The sequence below is a fragment of the Macaca thibetana genome, chromosome 15 (assembly GCF_024542745.1).
Source record: "Macaca thibetana thibetana isolate TM-01 chromosome 15, ASM2454274v1, whole genome shotgun sequence".
In the NCBI taxonomy this organism is placed as follows: Eukaryota; Metazoa; Chordata; class Mammalia; order Primates; family Cercopithecidae; genus Macaca; species Macaca thibetana.
Window position 1 is genome coordinate 84,248,971 of NC_065592.1, and position 17,725 is coordinate 84,266,695.

Consider the following 17,725-nt stretch of genomic DNA (forward strand, 5'->3'; position numbering starts at 1 on the left):
TCCCTTGTTCAAGCAATTCTCAGGCCTCGGCCTCCCAAGTAGCTGAGATTTCAGGCGCACACCAGCATACCTGGCTAATTTTTGTATTTTTAGTAGAGACAAGGTTTCACCATGTTCGCCAGGCTGGTCTCAAACTCCTGACCTCAAGTGATCTGCCCGCCTCAGTCTCCCAAAATGCTGGGATTACAGGCATGAGCCACCATACCCGGCAATAGGGTCTCATTTGGTAATCCCATTTTAGAGGATGAAAATATTTCTGAAATCTAGGAGAAAAGCTGTAGGCTTATAAGTTTAAGAGGACTGAATTTATGGGTTGTTTATGGGGAAAACTGCGGGGATATTACTGAGACCAGGTACTAAGTGTCTTGGCCTTCAGGGCTCAGCAAAGTTCCTCATAATGGGGCACCAGCAGAATAGAGCCACTAGTACAACCATGAGCCTTTGAGTGGACTGAGAAGTGATTTCTGAGTAACCATAGACTGAGGACTAAGACTTTCCTATTTTCTTTAAGGAGGAAAGAGGAGTGAGTTCTAAAGACTTTTACATTTAGTCCTACATATTCATGAGTTAGGCATCTATGGATTCATAGACAGACAATTCATAGATAGACAATCTGTATGGATTCATATGGATAGACAATACTCAGAAAAAATTCCAGAGTTAGAAAAAGTAAAATTTGAATATGTTGCAGACCAAGTACCATGTTGAATCGCATGAATGAAAGACACATGAATGAATATACAGGCACTGTAATAGGTATTATAAGTAATTTAGACATGATTTAAAGTATACAGGAGGATATGCATAGGTCATGTGCAATACTACCCTATTTTATATAAGGGACTTGAGCATCTGGGAATTCTGGTATCTGAAGGGGCTCCTGAAACCAATCCCCAGGGATACCAATGGATGAATGTATTTGACAATTGGGCTTCAGACCAAAATCTCATTGTCATGGAGAAATGTATACCCATTATATACAAATAATTAATACTTTCCAATATGATAAGCGAAGAGATTCTGTGATATACCTCTGTGGCAGGGTAGGGAAAAATAATTTTAGAAACTGGCATAGTTCTTAGGAAATGTTCTACATCTTGCCCTCTCCCCGGTAAATCTCTCTCCATGAAGCTAGATGAAATTGTATGTACAAGAGATTTACTGGGAGAGGGTAAGGTGTAAAAAGTAAACAGAGAGGGCAGAGTAGGGAAGAAAAGCCTTCAGATTGTGACGAAGGTATGACATCTCTGAAAGGAGAGCAGAGCTAAATTTGTAGGATGGGCCTCCGACTGCAACACAGTTCTGAGAAAGTCTGACCCGGTCAATGGGGAGTCCCTGGGCAAATTCCCCCTGGGACTTCTGTAGAGAAGCTCCCCGTCAGGCAAGAATGGCTCCCTCGGCCGGGCGCGGTGGCTCAAGCCTGTAATCCCAGCACTTTGGGAGGCCGAGATGGGCAGATCACGAGGTCAGGAGATCGAGACCATCCTGGCTAACACGGTGAAACCCCGACTCTACTAAAAAATACAAAAAAACTAGCCGGGCGAGGTGGCGGGCGCCTGTAGTCCCAGCTACTCGGGAGGCTGAGGCAGGAGAATGGCGTGAACCCGGGAGGCGGAGCTTGCAGTGAGCTGAGATCTGGCCACTGCACTCCAGCCTGGGCAACAGAACGAGACTCCGTCTCAAAAAAAAAAAAAAAAAAAAAAAAAAAAGAATGGCTCCCTCTAGTAGCTTCACTATGTGTAGTTACTGGCTGGGAGCATCCCAGGGGAAGCACAATCTCAATGTGAGAGTCACAGCAGAAACAGAAGTTTGGCAGCTGGAAGCTGTCAGTCAGTTCTGCTCCTGAAGCAAGTGCCCTTCAAGGGACATCCGAGGGGTCCACCTCCATGTCTGCCACTTTTCAGGAAAGTATGTTTTTAGAAAAATACCATGAGGCACTGCTTTGGGGTACCAGGTGGGACCATGAGGCATGATCCCACAAGGGAAAAGGAAGTAAAAAAAAAAAGTGTTCACATTTTCACCTTCATAGAATCAGAAATTTGAGAGCACAATTCAAGAATAAAGGAGACAGGCAAAAAACATGGCAGGAAATGACCAACTGACTTTTTACAATCAGTGGTATCTAATATTCAGAGTTACATTTTTTTGTGTCCCAATAAAATCCTTTGTGTCATTGCAAGCCATCAGTAAAATCTTTTGTGTATACAAACACCTCATGGGAACATGTGTGTGCACATATGTGTTTAAGTCAAGAAAAAAGGCTATGTTCTATTCATAGGTCAATAAGATACAAAGCCAGGTGCAGTGGCTCATGGCTATAATTCCAGCACTTTGGGAGAGGCCGAGGTGGGAGGATCATTTGAGGCAAAGACTTTGAGGCCAGCCTGGGCAACATAGCGAGACTCTGCCTTTACAAGAAATTAAAACATTAGCCAGGTGCAGTGGCACATGCATGTAGTCCCAGCTACTCGGGAGGTTGAGGAAGGAGGATTGTTTGAACCTAGGCTTCAGGGAGCTAAGATGGTGCCATTGCACTCTAGCCTGGGCGCAGAGCAAGATCCTGTTTCAGAAAAAAAGATACTAAATAGGGACATTGTTGCAGGAAAAGAAAGAAAATTCATAAATGAATTAATTCTGTAGAAACAGGAGTTCCGAGCCAGAGGTGGTCACTAGAGAGCACAGTTACCCAGGAATTCACAGAAACCTGGGGGAGGGCATTGGAAATTCCAGACTGTGCAATGAGGGCATTGGATCCATTTTGTCTAGCTTTCCTGGGGTTCACACAGATTGACTTCAACCATGAGGTCTTCATGCTTAACCACTGTCAACCCATAGAGTCATGTATGGAGATGTGAACAGTGGTAAGAATAAAGAAGAGATGCCAAGAAATTACATTGCTTTCCAGGGTTTTCCTCTGTCTTCTATGCAATTTTCTGTGCAATTCTGCTAATATATCTTTTCTCCTTCTCTGTACCTCCTTTATAGGATATAATGGTTTCCATGGTCTATCACATAGAACGCCACTCTTCAGACTGGGCTGAGAAAGCGTTATACATTATTTTTTCCCATTCTGCAAACAAATCCTTGGTTTTAAACCTAACTGATTAGCATGGCTCTCATAAACAACCACCTGTCTCAGACCTAGAATGCCTTCTCTCTTCACTTATTCCAATTTCAACTGGTGTCTTGCAGCTTTCTTCAATTAATAATAACAATAATAATCTTTGTGTGAATATCTACCTAAATTCTTTCACATGTATGATCTTTAAAAAGACCCAGTAATGCAGGCAGGGCAAATATTAATATTGCAACCACTTATAGATGAGGACATTTAAGTTTTGAGTGATGGTATAAAGTCATGCTGTAAATGGTATAGCCAGAATTTAAATGCAGATATTTAATGTTCAAAAGCCTCCCTTTTCCAATATACTGCTTTTCTAAGGTTCCTTCCATGTAGATCTAAATATTCCATGATTTGGTGACTTTGGGAGTCACAAATAGGTTTTAAGCAACAGCAGAATCTTTCTAGGGACCCTCCCCCAATAAGTAGACCCTGAGAAAAGGACTTGGAGGATACAAATACAGATATACCTTAGAGATATTGCAGGTTCAGTCTCAGAGCATTGCAATAAAGCAAGTCACACATTTTTTTTTCATTTTCCAGTACATATAAAAGTTACGTTTATACTATACCAAAAGCAATTGCAACAAAAGCCAAAATTGACAAATGGGATCTAATTAAACTAAAGAAGCTTCCGCACAGCAAAAGAAACTATCATTAGAGTGAACAGGCAACCTACAGAATGGAAGAAAATTTTTGCAATCTATCCATCTGATGAAGGTCTAATATCCAGAAACAAGGAACTTAAACAAATTTATAAGAAAAAAAAAATCAAAAAATGGTCAAAGGATATGACCAGACATTGCTCAAAAGAAGACATTTATGCAGCCAACAAACATATGAAAAAAAGCTCATCATCACTGGTCATTAGAGAAATGCAAATCAAAGAAACAGTGAGATACCATCTCATACCAGTTAGAATGGTGGTTATTAAAAAAGTCAGGAAACAACAGATGCTGTCAAGGCTGTGGAGAAACAGGAACTCTTTTACACTGTTGGTGGGAGTATAAACTAGTTCAATCATTGTGGAAGACAGCGTGGCAATTACTCAAGGATCTAGAACCAGAAATACCATTTGACCCAGCAATCCCATTAGTGGGTATATACCCAAAGGATTATAAATCATTCTACTATAAAGACACATGCACACGTATGTTTACTGCAGCACTACTTATGATAGCAAAGACTTGGAACCAACCCAAATGTCTATCAGTGATAGACTGGATAAAGAAAATGTGGCACATATACACCATGGAATACTATGCAGCCATTAAAAAGGATGAGTTTGTGTCCTTTGCAGGACATGAATGAATCTGCAAGCCACCATTCTCAGCAAACTAACACAGGAACAGAAAACCTAACACCACATGTTCTCACTCATAAGTGGGAGGTGAACAATGAGAACATATGGACACAGGAAGGAGAATATCACACACTGGGGCCTGTCAGGGAGTGGGGCGCAAGGGGAGGGAGAACATTAAGACAAATACCTAACGCATGTGAGGCTTAAAACCTGGATGACAGGTTGATAGTGCAGCTAACCACCATGGCACATGTGTGCCTATGTAACAAACCTGCACGTTCTGCACATGTATCCCAGAACTTAAAGTAAAATAAAATTTAAAAAATAAATATATTTTTGTCCTCACAGCATGCAGTCTACCCTGAAGTACCTCTAGAATTTTTCTATCAGAAGGGATTAGGACAGCAATCTGGATGGAAATAGGGCTCAGGAAACTTAAGAGATACGTTAAGAGATATGTGTGTATAGAAAGCACATTAAAACAAATGAACAAACAAAAAAACATTATGTTTATATTACACTGTATTATATTAAGTATGCAATACCACTATGCCTAAAAAAGCAATGTACATACCTTCATTTTAAAATATCTTGTTGCGGCCGGGCGCGGTGGCTCAAGCCTGTAATCCCAGCACTTTGGGAGGCCGAGATGGGCAGATCACGAGGTCAGGAGATTGAGACCATCCTGGCGAACACAGTGAAACCCCGTCTCTACTAAAAAATACAAAAAACTAGCCGGGCGAGATGGCGGGCGCCTGTAGTCCCAGCTACTCGGGAGGCTGAGGCTGGAGAATGGCGTAAACCCCGGAGGCGGAGCTTGCAGTGAGCTGAGATCCGGCCACTGCACTCCAGCCCGGGCGACAGAGCGAGACTCCGTCTCAAAAAAAAAAAAAAAAAAAAAAAAAAAAATCTTCTTGCAAAAAAAAAAAAAAAGTCTTGTTGCTAAAAAAGGCTACCAATCATCCAAACCTTCAGCAAGTTGTCATCTTTTTGTTGGTAGAAGGTCTTGCATCAGTGTTGATGGCTGCTAACCAGGATGGTGGCTGCTGAAGGTTGGAATGGCTGTGGCAATTTCTTAAAGTAATAGTGAGGTTTGTTGCATCAATTGACTCTTCCCTTCAGGAAAGATTTCTCTGTAGCATAAGATGCTGTCTCATAGCATTTTATCCATAGAACTTCTTTCAAAATTAGAGTAAATGCTCTCAAACCCTGTTGCTGCTTTATTAACTAAGGTTATGTTATATTTAAATCCTTTGTTGTGTCATCTCAATAATGTTCACAGTATCCTCAACAGGAGGAGATTCCATCTCAAGAAACCACTTTCTTTGCTCATCCATAAGAAGCAACACCTGAACTGTTCAAGTTTTTTTTTTTTTTTTTTTTTTTTTTTTTTTTGAGATAAGGTCTTGCTCTGTTGCCTAGGCTGGAGTGCAGTAGCACGATCATGACTCACTGCAGCCTTCATCTCCTGGGCTCAAGCAATCCTCCTGCCTCAGCCTTCCAAGTAGCTGGGACTACAAGCACGTACTATCATACCCAACTAATTTAAAAAAATTATTTTAGTAGAGACGAGGTCTCACTATGTTGCCTAGGCATGTCTCAAACTCCTGAGCACAAGCGATCCTCCTGCCTCAGCCTCCTAAAGTGCTGAGATTACAGGCATGATTACCAGGATTACAGGGCCACTTCGCCTGGCCCTGTTCAAGTTTTATCATGAGGTTGCAGCAATTCGGTCACATTCAGGCTCCACTTCTAATTCTCCTGCTATTTCCGCTACATCAGTAGTTATTGCCTCCACTGAAGTCTTAAACCCCTCAAAGTCATCCATGAGTGTTGAAATCAACTTCTTCCAAACTCCTGCTAATGTTGCTATTTTGACCTCCTCCCATGAATCACAAATGTTTTTTTTGAGACAGTCTCACTCTGTTGACCAGCCTGGAATGCAGCTCGCGATCTCGGCTCACTGCAACCTCTGCCTCCCAGGTTCAAGCGATTCTCCTGCCTCAGCCTCCCGAGTAGCTGGGGTTACAGGTGCCTGCCACCATACCTGACGAATTTTTGTATTTTTAGTAGAGACGGGGTTTTGCCATGTTGGCCAGGCTGGTCTTGAACTCCTGACCTCAGGTGATCCACCCACCTCAGCCTCTCAAATGTTGGGATTACAGGTGTGAGCCACCGTGTCTAGCCCACAAATGTTCTTAATGGCATCCAGAATGGTGACTCCTTTCCAGAAGGTTTTCAATTTACTTTGCCCAGATTCATCAGAAGATTTACTATTTATGGCAGCTATAGCCTTATAAAATGTATCTCTTAATAAGACCTGAAAGTCAAAATTATTCCTTGATCCATGGACTGCAGCATGGATGTTGTGTTAGCCACTATAAAAACACTAATCTTATACATCTCGACCAGAGCTCTTAGGGTGCATTGATAATGTGCAGTAATATTTTGAAAGAAATCCTTTTTTCTGAGCAGCAGGTCTCAAAAAATGGACTTAAAATATCCAGTTACCAAGCTGTAAACAGATGTGCTATTATCCAGGCTTTGTTGTTCCATTGATAGAACATAGGCAGAGTAGATTTACATAGTTCTTAAGTGCCCTAAGATTTCCAGAATGGTAAATGAATATTGGCTTCAACTGAAAGTAACAAGCTACATTAGCTTTTTTTTTTTTTTTTTTTTTCCGAGACAGCATCATGTTCTGTCACCCAGGCTGGAGTACAGTTGTATAACCATAGCTCACTGCAGCCTTGAAATCCTGGACTCACATCATCCTCTGGCCTCAGCCTCCTGAGTAGCTGGGACTATGGGCACACGCCATCATCTTCAACTAATTTTTTCTTTTTCTTTCTTTTTTTTTTTTTTTTCTGAGACAGAGTTTCACTCTGCTGCCCAGGCTGGAGGCAGTGGCGCGATGTCGGCTCACTGCAACCTCCACCTTTAGGTTCAAATGATTCTCCTGCCTCAGCCTCCCAAGTAGCTGGGATTCTAGGCGTGTACCACCATGCCCAGCTAATTTTTATATTTTTGGCAGAGACAGGGTTTCAACACGTTGTCCAGGCTGATCTTGAACTCCTGACCTCAGGTGATCCAACCACCTCGGCCTCCCAAAGTGCTGGGATTACAGGCATGAGCCACCGCGCCTGGCTAATTTTTTCTATCTTTGGTAGAAATAGGGTCTCTAACCTGGATTAGGCTTTGGCCTAAGGGAATGTTGTGGCTGGTTTGATCTTTCCAGATCACTGAAACTTTCTTCCTATGACCAATATGGTTGTTTCACTTTCTTATCCATGTATTTGTTGGAGTATCACTTTCAATTATCTTCAAGAACTTTTGCCTTCCATTCTTAACTTGTTAACTGTTAGGTACAAGCCTAGCTTTTGACCTATCTTAGCCTTACACATACCTTCCTCACTAAGCTTAATGATATCCAGTTTTTGATTTAACATGAGAGACTAATGGCTCGTCCTTTCACTTGAACAGTTAGAGACCATTGCAGGGGTTTTTACATATATATATACACAAAATATATTTTTATATATTTTTATATATATATAAAAATATATTTTTATATATTTATATATATTTATATATATAAATATATAAATATATTTTGTGTGTGTATATATATACTTTTTTTTTTTTGGACAGGGTCTTGCTCTGTTGCCCAGGCTGAAGACAAGATCTTGCTCTGTCGCCCAGGCTGGTTGTTGCCAACCTCTGCCTCCCAGGCTTAAGTGATCCTCTCACCTCAGCCTCCCAAGGAGCTGGGACTACAGGTGTGTGCCACCACACCTGGCTGATCTTTGGGTTTTGGGTAGAGACAGTGCTTTGCCACATCGCCCAGGCTGGTCTCAAACTCCCAAGCTCATGTGATTTGCCCGCCTCAGCCTCCCAAAGTGATGGGATTACAGGTGTGAGCCACAGCACCTGGTCATCGCAGTTATTAATTGGCCTAATTTCAATATTGTTATGATTCGGGAAATAGGGAGGCCTGAGGAGAGGGAGAGAGACGAGGGAATGGCTGGTTGGTGGAGCAGTCAGGACACACACATTTATCCATGAAGTTTGCCATCTTAGTCATCTTATATAAGCGTGGTTCATGGCACCCCCCTACAATTACCATAATAACAAGAAAGATCACTGATTATAGATCACTATAACAGATATAGTAATCATAGAAAGTTTGACATATTGTGAGAATTACCAAAACGTGACACAGAGACACAAAGTGAGCACATGCTGTTGGAAAAAATGACACCGATAAACTTGCTTGACTCAGGGTTGCCACAAACCTTCAATTTGTAAAAAGCAAAAGCAGTATCTGCAAAGCAGAATAAAGCAAAGCAAAATAAAATAAGGTGTCTCATTATGGTTTATTTTAGGAGGTCTACAGTTTCTTTTAAAAGGTGAAGAAGATCCAGGAGAATGGGGAAATGTCAAGGGGGGAAAAGGCAACCAATAAAGTCTGAAATTAAGATAGCTAAGATTCTAAGGGACTGAAGCATAATCTTTGTAATCTCTCTGGGGAAACTCTGGGAGCCTGTGAAGGACACAAAGCTCAGTTATCACACCTGGAAGGCGAGGGAGCTGGGGTGTGCCTAAACTCCAGCCAGTCTTTGGTTAAGGGCTGCTCCCAGTGAGTATAATTCTGCCAATACTTCCAGCAGACTGGACAGCAAAACTGGCTCAGGTAGTGAGAGAAAGCCCTCAGGGAAGAAATACAAGTGCTGGCAGTTGGCAATTGGGCCCATGTGCACTGAAGTGGTACAGATTAGGGAATATGAGTGAGGCACCAAAGCATTTTAGTGGAAGTTTCAACGGAACAGCTTATACACAGACATCATGCTCATTTTTCTCTAATAATAAATAATTGGAATAGAATATAGCTTTACAATTTTAAGAGCCCTTTCACATATATTATAGGATTATTAAAAATCCTTTGATATAAGCAGCATCATGAATATGGAAAAATCAGGAATAAAAATAAATTGGTCACTTGCATTGAATGCTCTGTAGAAAGTACAAATTCTATCTCCTCCATGAGGATTATCATAAATTTAAAAGTTCTTGTTTTCTTACACCAAATTAATTATTCTAAATTACAGTCTTATTTTGAGAATTTTCTGACCTTTTCTTTGGTGGAGCAAGCAACGTAGTAGGGAAACAGGAGCCGTGGGTGATGAAGACCATTTCTTTCTTTTTTTTTTTTTGAGACAGAGGCTTGTTCTGTCGCCCAGGCTGGAGTGCAGTGGCGCAATCTTGGCTCATTGCAACCTCCGCCTCTCAGGTTCAAGTGATTCTCATGCCTCAGCCTCCTGAGTAGCTGGGACTACAGGTGTGTGCCATCACACCCGGCTAATTTTTGTATTTTTAGTAGAGACGGGGTTTCCCCATGCTGGTCAGGGTGATCTCAAACTCCTGACCTCGTGATCCACCTGCCTCGGCCTCCCAAAGTGCTGGAATTACAGGTATGAGCCACTGCACCTGGCCTGATGAAGAGCATTTTAAAACCCCAATTTAAAACTCTTTTTCAGAACTATACAAGTTAGTATAGCACTTTATAACCTAAAATTTAAAAAAGACTAATTAACTGCTGGAATCAGAAAACATAAACAATGTATGGATTAAGTCAAATCAATTCAAATCAATAAGTCAATAGCTATTCAATTGTTCACTTATAAATATTTTACATTACATTATACAGTGGAAGAAATATTTTCTTCATAAAGTAGTTTAAATCAAAGTGTTTTTCCTTCCCCTTCTCCAAGGTCTGGTGAGATGAACTTACTTCAACGCAGCCACCACTGAAAAGTAATGGAAAAGCTCCAGGAAAGTCATAAGTAGATTTTCTGTTTATTAGCTTGTTTTTCAGGGCAGCTAAATGAATGGCAACTCTGGACAACCACTTTAAAGGGATTATCCCAAATGGATTGCATTGTTTTAAAAAACCCTCCTATCTAAATCCATTGATTCCTGGTTAATGCAAAGGAGTGACTCTACTGCCACTACATTTGAATGAGAAAACGAATGACACAGATTATAAGAACTTAGTCAAGGTATAGAGTTTTCTGTACATCATATTTCTGTTATCATAAAGATAAATAAAATATTAAGAAGGCCGGGCGTGGTAGCTCATGAGGTCAGGAGTTTGAGATCAGCCTGGCCAGCATGGTGAAACCCCATCTCTACGAAAAATACAAAAATTAGCCAGGCATGGTGGCACAGGCCTGTAGTCCCAGCTACTTGAGAGGCTGAGGCAGGAGAATCACTTGAACCCAGGAGGCAGAGGTTGCGGTGAGCCGAGATCATGCCATTGCACTACAGCCTGGGCAACAAGAGCAAAAGTCCGTCTTAAAAAAAAAAAAAGAAATTAAAAGTTTTACATTTAAAAATCTTCTTTAAAAGACATTAAATCTTATTAATGTGCTAGTTATTTATTTATTTATTTTTATTTTTATTTTTTTTGAGAAGGAGTTTTGCTCTTGTTGCCGAGGCTGGAGTGCAATGGCACGATCTCGGCTTACTGCAACCTCCGCCTCCCGGGTTCAAGTGATTCTCCTGCCTCAGCCTCCCAAGTAGCTGGGATTACAGGCATGCACCACTAGGCCCGGCTAATTTTGTATTTTTGGTAGAGATGGAGTTTCTCCATGTTGGTCAGGCTAGTCTTGAACTCCCGACCTCAGGTAATCTGCCCATCTCAACCTCCCAAAGAGCTGGGACTACAGGCGTGAGCCACTGTGCCCAGCCATGTGCTAGTAATTTATTAAGTTTCTTATTTTTTTTTTGAGATGGAGTCGCACGCTGATGCCAAGGCTGGAGTGCAGTGGCCCAATCTCGGCTCACTGCAACCTCCGCCTCCCAGGTTCAAGCAATTCTTGTACCTCAGTCTCCTGAGTAGCTGGGACTACAGGTGCATGCCACCATGCCCAGCTAACTTTCTGTATTTTTAGTAGAGACGGGGTTTCACCTAAAGTTAAACAGCAAACCTCTAACAAACTAAATTTGAATAATTAATTCTGATGTAAGTGGAGGAGCATTGTGATTAAAAAATGCAATCAGGTTTTTTTTTTTTTTTTTTTTTTTTTTTTTTTTTTTTTTTTTTAAGGAAAACTGAGCACCAAGGATTTGCCACTACAGATGAAATCTTTGCTGAAACTATGGGATTTTCCTTTCAGCTGTTCCATTGTTGTTTGTCTTGCCTTCATCCTTTCTAGTTTAAACATCAAAATGAAAACACAAAGGCAGCATGTTTGGAGACAATAGAATACATTTGGACCCAAAGTGTCATGAGAATGAAGCGATATTGGACAGGACAAAAGGTGCACTTGCTCTCATTTGCTGTGGTTCACCAGCTGTGCCAGCTTCCTGAAGAACCATCACTTTAAGGTACTACAGGCCAAAGAAAGAAATGGGCCAACTTTAATCAGAGTTCCACAGACTCAAGTGTTCACTGCTAATTCACTTGTAAATTGGCACATTATCAAAAATAAAAACTCCTCAAAAATTATCTACAAGTCCCAGCTACTTGGGAGGCTAAGGCAGCAGGAAGATCACTTGAGTTCAATTCCAGGCTGGGCAACATAGCAAGACCCTGTCTCTAAAAAAGAGAGGAAATTAAAAAAAGTAATTCATGGCCTGACACTTCATTGCTAGGTGTAGATCCAGCTATAACATAAACAATTCCTTATTTTTATTTTTTTAATTTACTTTTTTGAGACGGAGTCTTGCGCTGTCGCCCAGGCTGGAGTGCAGTGGCCGGATCTCAGCTCACTGCAAGCTCCGCCTCCTGGGTTTGCGCCATTCTCCTGCCTCAGCCTCCCTGAGTCGCAGGGACTACAGGCGCCCGCCACTTTGCCCGGCTATTTTTTGTATTTTTTAGTAGAGACGGGGTTTCACTGTGTTAGCCAGGATGGTCTCGATCTCCTGACCTCGTGATCTACCCGTCTCGGCCTCCCAAAGTGCTGGGATTACAGGCTTGAGCCACCGCGCCCGGCCTACAATTCCTTATTTAAAAAAAAAATTTCTTTAGGGCACTAAGTATTCCCACTTAGGATTATTATTTAATCTTCATAGTAAATCTCTAAGGTCAACAGAAAGGATAATTATCTACCTTTAACTGGTGATGAAACTGTGGCTCAGGGATTAATGTCTAACATTTCAAAAGCTACCCTTAATATCCCCCTTGTACTATTAATTTTACTAGTTTCTTCTCTAATGTAATAAAGATATTTGAGAAAAACATAAAGTCACAGCTTTGAATTATGAGGCTATCCTATTGACTTAAAGCTTTCAAATAAGGCAACAAAAAGGAAAAGTCTTATTTTTTTGCAACATGTTCTTTCTTCATATTAATTCAATTGTTGGGAAGCTTTCAGTTACCAAGGAAGGGAAGGGTGCAAAGATAAAAATGAAAGACGTATTCTCTGCCCTTCAGAGATGCCCAATCTAACAGATAAGATAGCAGATAGCTTCTTGGAAGGCAGATCTATAATGCAAAGGGCCTTTGTTTCTGGGGATCTTCTTCCTTTACAACACTCTGCATGGCACTTTGTTGAGAGAACTACCTAGAACTGAGAGGATTAAAAGGGACAGTACACAGTAATATCTCTCATGTCTCACTCCAAGTACTGGAGTGAGGCTTCGAGGGGAAACACTGGGAGAGATCCAAATGACTAGTGCAAACGGCTGTTGTTAGGCTTTCCTTACATTCTTTTATTTTCTTTTAATCATTATTATTATTTGCCTTTTTCTCTCGGGCAGACCCTGGCTTCTCTAAGGCACAAGAGTGCTAAGTCCAAATGTGACCAAAATAAGGGCTTAAATAGTGCTAAAGACACCCTAGTCATACTCCCACCAATATAGCCTGTTTCCAGCATTTCAAACAACTGTTCCACACTATTTATTCATATTCAAATTAACAATTAACCCAGAATCTTTATTTATTTATTTTTCTAATGTTATGCTCAGAGTATCTCATGACTTGAAATGTTCCTTAACTGGGTGTTTGGGTGACATTTATATCTACCTTGCCTTTCTTCTAATTATGTATTTGTTTGGAAGGATTTATTAGACCTAAACTATTGCATGTTTCCTCCTATTCTGTTTCTGTTGATTAACCCATTCCTTCATTTTCAAAGTCACTCTAAGTTCTACTCTGTATTTCCCCAATGTTTGCAACTGCTCAACTTTTTGTCTTTGTTTTCAAAGGGAATGCTTCCATATTCATCATCTCAGTCAATGATGGTTATCAAACTACACTAAGCTCAAGGCTGACTGATGCATTCTACCACTTCATATATTACCCCTCAGGTTTTCACATTGCTGATGAGTCATTTAGAAACCATTGACTCAACACTGGCAAAACTTGGGGATGATATATTGCTCTGGTTCTTGAAAATTCATGACTTCTTAAAAAGAAATATAAAAGATAATAGCAGTAACATTCACAAGAAGAGCAGACTCCTAGCAAGCAGCCCAGTATCCTTACCCACTGGACAGAACCAAATCAACTGGGCAGCTAGTAACTACTACTTATTCATTTATTTATTTATTTTTTTGAGATGGAGTCTCGCTCTGTCACCCTAGCTGGAGTGCAGTGACGCAATCTTGCCTCACTGCAATCTCCACCTCCCGGGTTCAAGCGATTCTCATACCTCAGCCTCCCAAACAGCTGGGATTACAGAGCCATGCCACCACACCTGATTAGTTTTTGTATTTTTAGTAGAGATGGGGTTTCACCATGTTAGCCAGGCTGGTCTCAAACTCCTGACCTCAAGTAATCCGCCTGCCTCAGCCTCCCAAAGTGCTAGGATTACAGGTGTGAGCCACCGCACCTGGCATAACTACTTCTTATTCAGGGTAGGGGCAACTTTAGTCTTGACTATCTGGCTATTGCTCACAGCATAGCCTTTCAGAGATTTCAGTGGAGCTATTTTGCTCTTAATTTAGACATAATGTAATAAGTTTAATTATCTAGTTTCCTAGATCATCTGAGTGGAAATACACAAAAAGCAAGTTGGAACAAAAGAAACAAACTCACAGTAGCAAGTAGCAACAGCTGACAATATGAAAGAACAACAGAGGAAAGCAGAGAATAAATGTGAGAATCTAAAAAAGCAAAGCAGCCCAAGGTCCATTAACATAAGAGCAGCTGTAATCCTGTAGCCCTTGTGCTGAATACCAGGAGAGAAAAAAAAATATTTGGAGAAATAATGGCAGAAAAGTTTCCAATTTTATTAGAAAGCTATAACTTATACATCCAAGAAGCTTAACGAATGCTCTGGGAAAAAAAAGCAAAGATGCCCACAAACAGATACTTTATAGTATAAATGCTGAAAGTCAAAGGAGAAGTTTTAATCAGCAAGAGAAAAACAATGCATCACTTACAAAGGTACTTCAATAAGATTTAAGATTAACACCTTACTTCTCATCAGAAACCATGGAAGCCAGAAAGCAATAGGAAAACATATTCCATATACTCAAAGAAAAAAGTAGGCAACCAAGAATCTTATATAGACTAAAGCTATCTTTCAAAAATGAAGATGAAATAAATACTTTCCCAGATAAGCAAAACTGAGAGAATTTGTTAGCAGACTCATTTTACAATACTAAATGAAGTTCTTCAGGCTGAAATCAAGTGACCCTACAGAAATATGAATCTACAGGAACAAACAACATTGATAATTACGTAATGATAAATGCATATTTTTCCTCCTTACTTGATTTTAAAAAGCAATTTCAAATAATATGTATATAATGGATTGTTGGGCCTATAACATATAGAAATGTAATGTATTTTACTCCCTCTATATTTTTGCCAATAGCACATAGGAAGTAAGTAAAAACAAAGCTGTAATGGGCTAAGGAAATGACTACAGATGGTAAAGTAGTAACTATAACAATGCATTATAGAGTTTTTAACGTTAATATATTATGTAGGCATTGCCTAAAAAGTACTTTAGACCTGGCACTCAGTGAGGATTTCAGATATTATTATCCTATTCATTACATTCCCTGCCAAAACAAAACACAAAATTCAATATCGTTCACCCAAATAAAGGAATCCTCTCCTCCTCCAGCTACTTTTATTTGCTGCTCTGGTAGCCAGGCTGAAAACACATTTGAGAATTACTTCTCTTGTATCTGTTCTGGGGTCTTATGATTTTGGAAGTCCAGAAGCCAGTTTCTGACAGTGAAAACCAGGAGACAGTGAAGAAGTAGGTTTCCCCCCTTCTTTTTTATCATAAAAAATAACACACCAACATAAAAGATACCTTTTTAAGTAGGTCAAGGAAAAAAACTCACCCATAATCCTATTGCCTCAACACAATCATTTGTTTCACTGTATTTATTTCCTTTGGCTTTTATTCCATAGACACTCACATTTTATTTTACAGAGGTGTAATCATTTATACTCTCTTTTTCATTTAGGATTACACTGAATACTTTAGCAAGTTTAATTATCATTTTTGACAGCACCAGATATATTTAGGGATATATAAACTATTTTCTTTTGTCTCCTTCCCTTCTGCCCATTCTATTTCCCAGGGATGGGCCTTGAAGGCTTGGAGCCCTAGACTTAAAAGAGCTCAAACAGTAGCCAATTCTCACTTTGGTGAAGTGATATAGATGGCCTCTGACTTTACCAAAGTTATTAGGTGTTCAAATAGAAACACAAGTTTCATCTAAGATTCATGAGAATGCTAATTATAAGTTTTGATTTATAGCCTATGAATTCACAATACATAGTGTACCTATATTCGCAAACCTACCTGCTACCCTCTCTACTTCTTTTCTTCTTCAAAAACCAGAAGACTGAATCTACTTTAATTCAATACACTGCCTTAAGTAGTTGTTTTAGAGGAAAAAGAAGTCCAAATTTTGAATTAATCAAGTAGTACAGTGGCTGAAACTTGCATTTTATTAGGAGATAAACAAAAATTATCTAAAAATAGCATTTCCCCATTTTTCTAATATAACAATGTCATTTTTTAAAACACACTATTAAAACTTTTTTCTAAAAGTGTCATAATTATATTATGCAAATTTAGTACATGGCCTACACAAGGAAATAGAGGGAGTAAAATAGTTTCATGTCCATCTGGCTTCATATGAAAAAGCCAGTTTAACAGCTTTCAGTTCACTGACATTTGCAAAGACCTTTGTACTTTCCCTAGAAAAAAGAAATAAAGAAAAACACACAACTCTAATGTCAAGTGGGTCATTTCCAGCATAGAGGTGTTTGTTTCCTTCCTTAGCATTACTCATTCAACTATTCAGTCAGAGGCATAATCCATTTAGAGATACGATAGACAAATGTCTTTTCCATTCTGCAAGTTAAAACTGAAAGCCTCGTTCCAAGTATCGTAAGCATAAACTTATTTTTGGTTGCTGGGCGTTTGGGGTGCACATTATCAGAATGCAACATGCTATCATGTTTGAATAAATAGCCTATTTTAAAACAAAGCAACAAGATAAAAGTTAATTCGTAATAACTATATTGATACTTTTTTCAATGTAATTGCTTATTCTGCGTGTTACAATTTGTAGTAAATCAGCTCCTGAAGTAAATACTTGTTTATTCATGTGTCTGTGGCTACCATCCTCACTAGGTTTCAACATAACTAAATAACTGTAACTGTGCCTAGTAAAATGAATTAGTATTAAATTCTTTAAATAATCATTAACATGAGAATTAATTGGCACAATCTACCAATTTACTATTCAATGAATAACTAGTTGACAAGGAGGGCTCTACCCATTAAAAAAAAATTGTGACTAACATTGGAGAGCAAATAAGTTTACGCCACATAATTTGAAAGGCTCATTGGTATATTAATCCAGATAAGTTTGGTAAAGAGAAGATAATGGAATACATAGTACCGTCGTTGACAATTGTAGACCTTGAGAAAATCACTTCCCTTCTTTATGTTTCTGCACCTGTAAAATAAAGGGATTAGGCTGTATCATCTCTGAAGTTTTTATAATCTATGAGTTTATGTGGCTTTCCATAACTTTATGAAAAATCACTCTTAAAAGTTTTCATATATGTCTAAATGTAAGAATACCACTATTTACATGACAATTGTTGTCAGTCTACAATTTCTAAAATTCATTTTATAATTATTTTTGCAGAGACAGGGTCTCATTCCATTGGTCAGGTTGGAGTGCAGTGGCACTATCAGTTCACTGCAGCCTTCTAGTCTTGGACTCAAGTGGTTCTCCCACCTCAACCTCTTAAGTAGCTGGGATTACAGGCTTGAGCTACCTCGCTCTACTTAAAATTCATTTTCACTTAT

General features: G+C 39.6%; 2 protein-coding genes across 4 annotated transcripts in view; one reads left to right on the forward strand and one right to left on the reverse strand.

Moving 5' to 3' along the window:
- The window catches only part of C15H9orf85 (chromosome 15 C9orf85 homolog), an 867,064-nt gene that overhangs the window by 732,056 nt on the left and 117,283 nt on the right, over positions 1-17,725 (forward strand). The window lies entirely within an intron of this gene.
- Positions 10,884-17,725, reverse strand: part of ABHD17B (abhydrolase domain containing 17B, depalmitoylase) — a 57,066-nt gene continuing 50,224 nt past the window's right edge. For 2 of the 3 annotated variants that reach the window (XM_050760922.1, XM_050760921.1), the window contains exon 5: positions 10,884-17,366. In XM_050760922.1, coding sequence (XP_050616879.1) covers positions 17,340-17,366 — 27 coding nt within the window. In that variant the 3' untranslated portion in view covers positions 10,884-17,339. The remainder of the gene's footprint in view (positions 17,367-17,725) is intronic. The other variant, XM_050760920.1, reaches the window with a different exon arrangement.